This window comes from Panicum virgatum, chromosome 9K (assembly GCF_016808335.1).
Source record: "Panicum virgatum strain AP13 chromosome 9K, P.virgatum_v5, whole genome shotgun sequence".
NCBI lineage: Eukaryota > Viridiplantae > Streptophyta > Magnoliopsida > Poales > Poaceae > Panicum > Panicum virgatum.
This window is the reverse complement of record NC_053144.1, coordinates 39,794,695-39,805,255: the sequence shown is the minus strand read 5'-3', so window position 1 is coordinate 39,805,255 and position 10,561 is coordinate 39,794,695. Positions and strand designations below refer to the sequence as shown.

General features: G+C 43.8%; 1 protein-coding gene across 2 annotated transcripts; it reads left to right on the top strand.

Moving 5' to 3' along the window:
* The first annotated feature begins 495 nt into the window (after window positions 1-495).
* On the top strand, window positions 496-7,329 carry LOC120651374. 2 transcript variants are annotated; one of them, XR_005666150.1, is made up of 3 exons: window positions 501-1,727; window positions 6,619-6,676; window positions 7,017-7,329. XR_005666150.1 is itself a non-coding variant. In XM_039928850.1 (2 exons), the coding sequence occupies exons 1-2, from the start codon at window positions 614-616 to the stop codon at window positions 6,624-6,626; spliced, it is 1,122 nt and encodes a 373-aa protein (XP_039784784.1). In that variant the 5' UTR covers window positions 496-613; the 3' UTR covers window positions 6,627-6,879. The 2 variants fall into 2 exon arrangements, 1 of the variants encoding a protein (XP_039784784.1); XM_039928850.1 differs by lacking the exon at window positions 7,017-7,329 and having other exon boundaries at window positions 496-1,727; window positions 6,619-6,879.
* The last annotated feature ends 3,232 nt before the right edge of the window (window positions 7,330-10,561 follow it).

Sequence of the window (10,561 nt, the reverse complement as noted above, 5' to 3'; positions counted from 1 at the left end):
GGATAGCTTTAGCCATGGAGCTTGGCCATAGAGCTCTGGATGGGGACAAAGGACCTCCACCCACGAGCTGCACTCTACACGATGGCCTTCGCCCCAAGTAGCCCTGTGGCAGCGGTGCAGCGCTCAGCTCGATCTTGGACACCTGCGCCTGCGAGTGGAGATGGAGCAACCGGATCTGGTGGACGGAGGAGAACTGGAGCTAGGAGGCTCGAAGTAGCGGCAGCGGGAGCAGAGGAGCGGTACGGTGGCGAGCGGAGGCAGAGAGAAATCGGGAGATAGAAGAAGCAGGTGGGGGTTCGAGAAATAAAATAAAATTTGAAAAGAAAAATGATAGGACAATGACACATGTGTTCTATATAATCATTGAAAAATAAGGGTTGAAGAGTAGGCACAGCTGCTGGAGTTGATTGTAAAATTAAAGACACCTAAAAACAGGAGTCCCTCCTACCCAAATTAAAGGCCTCAGATAGAGTTCATTGCTCGAGTTGCTTTAACCCTCTACCCGAAGGTGGGAAATGACATCCTCCCTCAATTTCCTATCGCAGCCCCTATTTCCCACTTCCCAAACGCCACCGTACTGTAGAGCCCGAGAGAGAGAGAGCGCGCGCGCCACATGACCTCCCCGGCGGCCCTGGCGCCGCCGCTAGACAACGATGATCTCCTCTCCTTGATCCTCGTCCGCCTCCCGCCGCTGGCGTCCTCTTTCTCCAGCCCCGCCCTCGTCTGCAAGCGCTGGCACCGCCTCGTCCGCGACCCGGGTTTCCTCCGCCGCTTGCGCGCATTTCATCGAACACCTCCCGTGGTCGGCTTCTTCCACAACTCCCCGGACTCCCCCCGCTTCGTGGCCACCCAAGGCATGTCCGGCATACGAATTGCCACCGCGGCGCGGGATCTCCGGAGGGACGGCGCCGGCGGCATGTGGTGGTTCGTCGACTGCCGCCACGGTCGCGCCCTTCTCCGCAGTCGTGACTGGGTCGATCTGCTCGTCTGGGATCCCATCACCGGCCACCACGTCTTAATCAACGTCCCCGACCAGGTACGGGCAGGCGCGTCCGACTGTAACGCCGCAGTCCTCTGCCCATCAGGCACCACTGGCTGCGGGGGCGCTTGCCGCTCCAGCCCCTTCAGTGTGGTTGTCGTGTTCACCAGGGGGCACTGCGCCTTCACCTGCGTGTACTCGTCACTGACCGGAGCGTGGGGCGAGCTGGTCTCCATGCCGACGCCATCACAGGAATGTGAGCTCACGGAGGAGCCTGGCGCCTTTGTTGGGGATGCAATGTATTGGCTACTTGGCGAGAGCAGCATACTTGAGTTTCGACTGGGTGACCAAAAATTAGCTCTTGTTGAGCGCCCGTTGGAGATATTTTCTGTCTACAGGCGGAACATCCGTGTTCTGAGGTCCGAAGGCAGCGTGCTTGCCCTTGCTGCTGTGAAGAATTTTAGCCTGCATCTATGGGCACGGGAGGCTGACAATTGTGGCACTACAAAGTGGGTGCTGCACAGAGCAATTGAACTCTGTACACTCCTTGAACTGCCATTGACGCAGCCTCGTGTGGGTTCCATTCCTGTCTGGATAAGTGGGCTTGGTGAGGACGGCAATGTAGTTTTTCTACGGACTATACTCGGCATGTTTGTGCTCTGGCCTGAGACTATGCAGTTCAAGATGGTCACTAACAACGTGCTCATGAAGACAGTTTATCCGTATGCTAAATTTTATTTTCCAGAAGGTAATAACAACTATCCCTCATTATTTGTGCTGAAGCATACGGTTTCTCTTAGTGGTAATTGATATCTAGGTAATGGCTATTATTGAGCCAGACCCATGTACCTTTATGTGTTGCTCTGTTCTGGAAGCCTGAACTATAAGTTAATTAATATCTTCTATTTTGCTGAGGTCCATGATTATCAATTGTCATACTGGGTGACAATTGACAATTAAACACTTCAATTTTACCTATGTTCGATCAATTTAATTATTATCTGACATCTCAATTCTTATTTGAAAAATCTTTCGAAATTATAAATGTGTGTGGTCTGTAGGAAAAAGCATAAATCTTGTGAGCATGTCAATGTAACAAGCATAAAATTCACATCTTTTATGTAATTCTGTTTACATTTCATATGTCTGTTGATGATAGAAATATTAGAATTCTGACTACAGAAGGAATCTTCCATAACTTATGGACAATTGGACATTGGGGCCAAAATTCATACTTTCCCTTCCGAGTGTGCATTGAAATTCATGGTGACTTGTTAAAGAACATAAAGGAGAATAATATCAATATATTTATGGACTTCAATCAATTAAATGATTGGTTAGTGCAGATAAATTATTGTTACTTTAACTAGGTTGCTTCTCCGAACGCCACATATTTCTCTGTTAAAGGAAGTACAACGATTGAATTGCAACATAATTTTGCTCTGGCCAAAGCCCTTAACTATAAAGGGATGACATGTCAGGAGAGTTATGTTATTTCATTTTTTGTAAAAAGCTGCAATGCAACAAACCTCTTGTGTTGCAGTTTGTTAATTTCGACAAGTAGTTTCTTCTTTTATTGAAATAGCTTTCAAACATGCATTACCAAATGCACAAAAGAACCTTATTCAATATATGCCATCAGTATTGTTCTATGCTTAAGGAACTCTATTAATTGTGAAGGTCTTGTCAGGCTCTTGAACTTCAAATCTTTCCTTTACTTTTGTGTTGAGCATTGCATGATATACTAACTTGAACAATGAATCTTAGTTGATAACTATTCAGGTCTAATGAATCAAAGCTCTCAAACATGAAGAAAGTTGAAATGGTAGCCTTAACCTTAATGGATTACTCATGAAGTCAAGTCATCTATTTTCTACCAACGTGAACCTGTGGGATGAGAATAAGCCATGTATCTAACTGCATGCACAATCATTGATAGCCAAAACTTAATGTACATCAAAGTTCATGGTGAATAGTGATTTATGCAAGAGTATGTATAATATGTGGAACTCTAATTTCTATTTGGTTCAAAGCTGATGTTTGTGATATAGTACCCATTCTGCTTGGCTTGATGAAACACGTCAGCTGCAATTAGTGGGTATTCTAGATATAACATTGATAGTTGGGAATTGCTAAAGATTCAAAATGGGAAGTAGCAGGCTACCCTTTTTCTTCATAAATTAACATTTTTATGAGAAAGTAACTGTTTATCTTTATTTTTTTATATCGGAGTGTTAACTATAATGTTTGCTCATTTTTCCATTTTTCCAATTCATTAATTGTTTAGTGCTGATTGTTATGACTTGAGTCTAATTGTATTGAGCAGCTCCTTGGGCAAATAGTACATGACTGCAAAATTTAGATTCTTCTTCTGACTCTCGTTATTGATCTGGATACGGTGTCAAGTGAGCAAGGATCGGGTCGTCGCTTCCTCAGTGGCGCGCTACATCGGCGCCCGGGTGTAGTGAAAAGTGAGCAAGGGTCTTCGCATCTGACTCGGCGGGTGCGAAGGGCAAGGAAGCTAGTCGAGCCAACTAGGATTCGTCTAGGTAGTTGGAATGTAGGGTCCCTTACGGGTAGGTTAAGAGAGTTAGTTGGTTCAGCGATTATGAGGCATGTAAATATTCTATGCGTTCAGGAGACTAAATGGAAGGGCCAGAAGGCGAAGGAGGTAGAGGATACTGGCTTCAAGCTTTGGTACACAGGAACGACTGCAAATAGGAATGGAGTGGGAGTTTTGATTGATAAGAGCCTCAAGGATGATGTGGTGGATGTCAGAAGGCGAGGAGATAGGATCATCTTAGTCAAGCTCATTGTTGGTGACTTAGTCCTGAACGTTATTAGTGCTTATGCCCCCAAGTAGGACACGATGAGAGTGCTAAGAGACAGTTCTGGGATGACTTAGATGACATGGTTAGAGCTGTACCTATTAGGGAGAAGCTTTTTATAGGAGGAGATCTTAATGGTCATGTAGGAACCACAAACACAAAGTTCGAGACAGCACATGAGGGTTTTGGTTTTGGTAGCAGAAATCCGGAAAGAGAGGAAGTCTTAGACTTTGCTGTAGCTTTTGACCTAATGCTAGCCAACACTTTCTTTCAAAAGAGAGAGTCCCACTTAGTGACCTTCAGTAGTGGCCAACACACTAGTCAGATCGACTTTATCCTCACAAGAAGAGAGGATAAACGAGCATGCTTCGATTGTAAGGTGATACCCGGAGAGTGTGTAGTTTCCCAACATAAGCTGGTGGTGGCCGACTTTCGTTTTCAGATGCGTGCCCGTAGGTCTAAACAAGCCAAGATCGCAAGAACGAAGTGGTGGAAGCTAAAAGGGAAGATAGCCGAGGTATTCAAGGGAAGAGTTATTGTGGAGGGCTCTTGGAATGAAGAGGGCGACGCAAACTACATGTGGGAGAAGATGGCGACCTGCATTCGGAAGGTAGCTTCGGAAGTTTTTGGGATGACCAGAGGGGGTGAGTGCAAAACTAAAGACATGTGGTGGTGGAACGAGGACGTCTAGAGGGCTATTAAGGAGAAGAAAAAGTGTTATAAACGTTTGTTTCTTGATAGGAGTGCAGATAATATAGAGAAGTACAAGGTGGCAAAGAAGATCGCAAAGCGAGCTGTGAGTGAGGCGAAGGATCGGGCTTATGAGGATATGAACCAACGACTGAATACAAATGAAGGAGAGAAGGACATCTATAGGATGGCGAGGGTGCGTGAGAGAAAGACGAGGGACTTCAGCCAGGTTAAGTGCATTAAGGACGATATGGATCAACTCTTGGTGAAGGAGGATGAAATCAGAGTTAGATGGCAAGAGTATTTTGACAGACTATATAACGGGGATAATGAGAATATAACTTTTCAGCTGGACAACTCTTTTGATGACACCAACAGGCGCTTTGTGAGGAGGATTCAAGAATCTAAGGTCAAAGAGGCGTTGAAAAGGATGAAAGGAGGTAAGGCGACAGGCCCTGATGGTATTCCAGTCGAGGTGTGGAGGTGCCTAGGTGATATAGCTATAGTTTGGTTAACAAAACTTTTCAACCGTATTTTTCGGTCGAACAAGATGCCTGAATAGTGGAGAAGGAGTATATTGGTGCCGATCTACAAGAACAAAGGGGATATTCAAAGCTGCACCAACTACCGGGGAATTAAGTTGATGAGCCATACTATGAAGCTTTGGGAGAGAGTTATGGAGCATCGTTTGAGAGGGATGACGCGGGTCACTATGAACCAGCTTGGTTTCATGTCTGGAAGGTCAACCATAGAAGCAATTTTCCTAATAAGATATGTCATGGAGCGGTATAGAGAGCAGAAGGACCTACACATGGTTTTCATTGACTTGGAGAAGGCTTATGACAAGATACCACGGAATGTGATGTGGTGGGCTTTGGATGGGCATAAAGTCCCAACAAAGTATGTGGCCCTCATTAAGGACATGTATAATAATGTAATGACTAGGGTTCGAAGTGATGGTGACACAAATGACTTTTCGATTAAGACAGGACTACATCAAGGATCAGCTTTGATCCCGTATCTTTTTGCCCTAGTGATGGATGATGTCACAAGAGACATACAATGTGATATTCCTTGATGTATGCTTTTCACTGATGATGTCGTGTTAGTTGATGAAAGCCGTGCGGGTGTGAATAGGAAGCTGGAGTTGTGGCGGCAAGAGTCCAAAGGTTTTAGACTTAGCAGGACTAAAACTGAGTATATGAGGTGTGACTTCGGCGCCACTCATGAGGAGGGAGATGTTAGTTTGGAAGGCCAAGTAGTGCCCAAGAGGGATACTTTTCGATATTTGGGATCGATGTTACAGAGAGATGGAGATATTGATGAGGATGTTAGTCATAGAATCAAAGCGGGATGGATGAAGTGGCGCCAAACATCTGGCGTCCTTTGTGACAAGAAGGTACCTCAGAAGTTAAAAGGCAAGTTTTATAGAACGGCGATTAGATCGGCAATGTTGTATGGTGCGGAATGTTGGCCTACAAAAAGGTGGCATATCCAAAAATTAGATTTTGAAGAAATGCGCATGTTGCGTTGGATTTGTGGGCATACAAGGATGGATCGAGTTCGAAATGATGATATACGGGATAGGCTAGGGATAGCACCAATTGAAGAAAAACTTATCCAACACCGGCTGAGATGGTTTGGACATGTCCAACGGAGACCGCCAGAGACACCAGTGCATTGTGGTATCCTAAAGCACGACGGTAATATGAGAGGCAGGAGCCGACCGAAGTTGACATAGGAAGAAACAATTAGAAGAGACTTGAAAGACTGGAGTATATCTAGAGATTTGTCCTTGGATAGGAGTGCTTGAAAAGCCGCGATTCACGTGGTAGAACCATGAATAATAGTTTTTGTTGGGTTTCAACTCTAGCCTACCCAACTTGCTTGGGATTAAAAGGCTTTATTGTTGTTGTTGTTGTTGTTGTTCTGACTCTCGTTATTCTAGGCTAAAATCTAGTTGCATTGAAGGTAGCTTTCTGTTGCTGGTCAGGTGTGACTGAGGTAGCAATAGGTGTGTTGGTAGTTTTCTGTTTTATTTTTTGGACGTAATGAACTGTGAATGTAAAGCTTCTACCGCGCACACCTGGTCTAACATTCTTTTTTTAATGGTTTGGACAGGCCTTTAATCTGGATGGTGTTCATTGGGATTAAGTATTGAAGAAATTTCATAACTGCGGTAATGGTTATAAACTTCTGCCTTATTGGGACACTTTTAGGATGCTACCATTACATGATTACAGCCTTCATTTCTACATCATTAGTTTTAACTTGACACATTTGTATTTTCTTTGAATGCAAGTCATTTCTGCAAGTACATGGCATAACATTCTCTCCATGAATGAATCTTGATTTTACCCTATGAAGAAAAGGGTTTGGAAACTTAGGTGTATCGTGTAGCTCATAGTTATCTGTATGGCTTGTCCTTTTCATAATATTGTTCTTGGAAATATCCAATTCCACTATAAGCTGATGTTAATTGTGTTAAGCTGTTCAATGATCTTTTTTTTTTCGTGCAGGTTATTTTTCTGTTGTTCCAGAATGTGCATTCAGTTGCTTGGTTGAGGCTATGGCATCTGGTTCATAGAGTATAGGACTGCACACCAGGAAACAAGATAAAAATGTTCTCTGGTGAAGTGGCGATTGATGCAGAAGGTACTGCTTCCTATGCTCAGCAAGCATTAGTTCCTAAGCTGTTGTGAGATGTTTAAATGTTTGATTCACTTTATTGGATCTATAAACATTTTATGTTTATGCTGTCTAGTTTGTAATTCATCCTCTTTTCTACTCCCCTATTCTAAATTATAGATCGTTTGACTTTTTTGACATTAAGTTTGACCACTTGTTTTATTTAAAAAATTTGTACAAATATAGTCAAATTTTAAACCATTCTTGAAGAATTCGTATTGATAAAGCAAGCCACAACAAAATAGGTGATTTTTTTTTTTAAAAAAGCCGAGTCATCAAATTTAGAGTCAAAAAAGTCAAATAACCTATAATTTAGAACAGAGGGAGTAACCTATCCTATCATGTGCATTACAAAGCATGCTAGTTCTACTCTTTGTAGGTATAGAAAGAATTTGCAGCAAACACTGGCCACAGAAAGTGATCCGTAGGTTAGAACTTCAATCAAAACTACTGCAGCGTGATCAGCTGCGTGCTGGGATATAGTTAGGGACGAAACACGATGAAAGGTGAGCAGCGACTGAGAATTGAGATGTGTAGTGATTATCTTCGGTCGTCAACTAGATAGATCAACATTGGGACCAGATATGTTGCGCTGTGAAGTCAGGATTGAAATATGCGTTTAAATAGATCAGATTTTAATTTGAGGCAAATTATGTGAAACAATGCTACTGCTATGTATTTCAGATAAAAAATAGATATATAAAAGAAGAACTGAAATATGTATTTCAGATCCAAAACTAGATAGATAAAAAAACTGAAATAAACGTATGTATAAACCCATCTCACTTGCAGAATAGCACTCCGTCCTCATGTTCATATTGACATAACGCAGTGCAGATCGAGCATTCGTGCAGCTGCGCCATCCAGAAATCTTATTGTCATCTCTCATGTAGACTTCACAACGACAAAGGCTTGGAGATACCACTCACCCTTCTCCTCAATGCACGCCAAGGAGAAGAGCTAGCAAGATTCAATAGCTCCGTACCACATCATAGATCACCAGATGAAAAAGGGAGAGGAGCTCGTGGGTGTTTTGTGTGCCTGTTCCTAGACGTCTATGAGACTCCTTATAAACGAGAAGCAACACACTGCTGACCATTTTCGCTATATATTCACGACAAATCAGAAGTAGTAATCACCCAATTAATGCTGCCAATTTAACTCGAGATTATGGTATTGACTGTGTACTAATCACATTAATGACTATTGTTAAAAGAGTAATACACAAATGGCAAAAGTTCGCAAGCCTCGATTCAAAAGATTCACCATAGGGAGGTATGCCCTGCTGTTTGATCCATGTTGTGAAATTGATCTTGTGTTGTCTCCGTACCCACATGCCTCTGTGCATCCGTCACGACCACGGCAGATCTCCTCCAGGTGCTTCTCAACCCACTCCTCCATGACTAACCGATTAAGGGCATTGTGATGAGCTTCTTGCACCATTTTGTATTGTACATCAGCGCGTACTTTCCTCCCTATGCACTCCATCCCTGAGATCGCCTTCTTGCAAATGGATGGGCAACCCAAACGCATTTCTGTCCCGAATGTATTTGGCGCAGCACTTAATGGCCTCCTCCATTGTGTATGCCTTGATCCTAGAGCCCTTTGGGTAAGCACGGTTATGGACGTATCTGTTTAGGGTCGACATGAACCTCTCGTACGTCCACATCTGGTGCAGGTATATAGGCCCAAGGTCCTGTATCTGATCAACCATGTGCATCATTAGGTGTGGCATAATATCGAAGAAAGGCGGCGGAAAGCACATCTCAAGCTGGCAAAGAGTCTCTGCGATGAATTGTTTCATGCCTGGCAGCTCAGCTTCATCGATGACATTTTGTGTGATCCAGTTGAAGAAATAACTGAGGCATGTGATGACCATCTTCACGTACTCTGGACAGATAGCCCTAATCACAATTGGGAGGAACACTGTGAGCATGACATGGTAGCCATATGCGTTGAAGCTGGTTAGTGTGAGGTCCTTCATCGAGACTAGACTCTTGATGTTGGAAGAGAAACCGGTCGGCACCTTCACAGCCCTAAGCCATTGGCACACGACCCTCTTCTCATCTATCGTGAGGTTGTAGCTCGCGCCCAGAAGGTCCACTTTCCTGATCTTGTGCAGGCACGGCGTGTTGCTGTTCTTCGGGTTTGCTCGTTTTCCATAGTCTTGTGGTGATCGGAATTCTTGCCCGAACAATAACCCCCACATTGGTTGACAAATTTTGTGCTACCAGCCTCTGGAGCACTTGGACAGCCCTCTGCGTCCACTTCTGTGACGACCTATCTTCCCTCCATTTTTTTGGTTGGCCGGCGTCTCCCTTTTGACTGGCTCAACGAAGTCGATGCGGAGGTCGACTAAATTACAGAAAAGATATATTAATTGCAAAACTAATCTACCGAAGTCACCATGCATATAGTTTTAAGATTCGTACTGGAACATGCTGCTGTTGATTGGGCGGCGGCGCAAAGTCATCATCTTCTTCATCGGCATCTCCAGACATATTCAGGAACGAATCAGTTGTCCGAGTATCTTCTTCACCGATTGGCTGGGTGGTGTTGGCCCTCGTATCTTCGTTTATTGCGTCCAACATGTATTGTCTAGCGGCATCGTCATCACTGAAGGGGTCCATCCTTAACTGAAACCGTAAAAATGTGTTAGAGTATGTGTCAATCCTTAAATGAAGAAGGAGAATTCAATTCTTTGAACGAATATGTGTGTTTGAAAGAGAGAGAGAGAGTGTGTGTGTGTGAGAGAGAGTGTGTATGTTAGAGGGAGAGAGAGAGTGTGTGTTTGTGACTGTGAGTGTGTGTGTGTGAGTGTGTGTGTGTGAGAGTGTGAGAGTGTGTGTGTGTGTTTGTGTGTTAGTGGGACAGAGAGAGAGAGAGAGAGTTAGTGAGTGTGTGTGTTAGTGGGATAGAGAAAGAGAGAGAGAGAGAGTTAGTGAGTGTGTGTGTGAGTCAGTGTGAGTGTGTGTGAGTGAGTGTGTGTGTGAGAGTGTGTGTGTGCGTGTGTGAGCGAGAGACCGAGCGTCGGTGAGGAGACAGCGAGAGAGCATCGGTGAGGAGATAGCGAGAGAGCGTCGGTGTTAGGGGGCCGCGCTCTAAATTTAAAGCGTCGAGGTGTTAGTGTGTGTGAGAGAGTGTTAGTGTGTGTGAGAGAGAGAGGGTGAGTGTGTTAGTAACACGTAAGAGGGCCGCACTCTAAATTTAAAGCGTCGAGGTGTTCGAGCTCGAGAATTAATTTAAATCAATCTAAATTAAACATGGAATACATGTAATGAGTTACAGAGGAGCTTGATAAATTAAAGTCTTTGAATACATGTCCATTTGCAATAAATTTAAGTATTTAAATATATGTATATTTACAATAAATTGA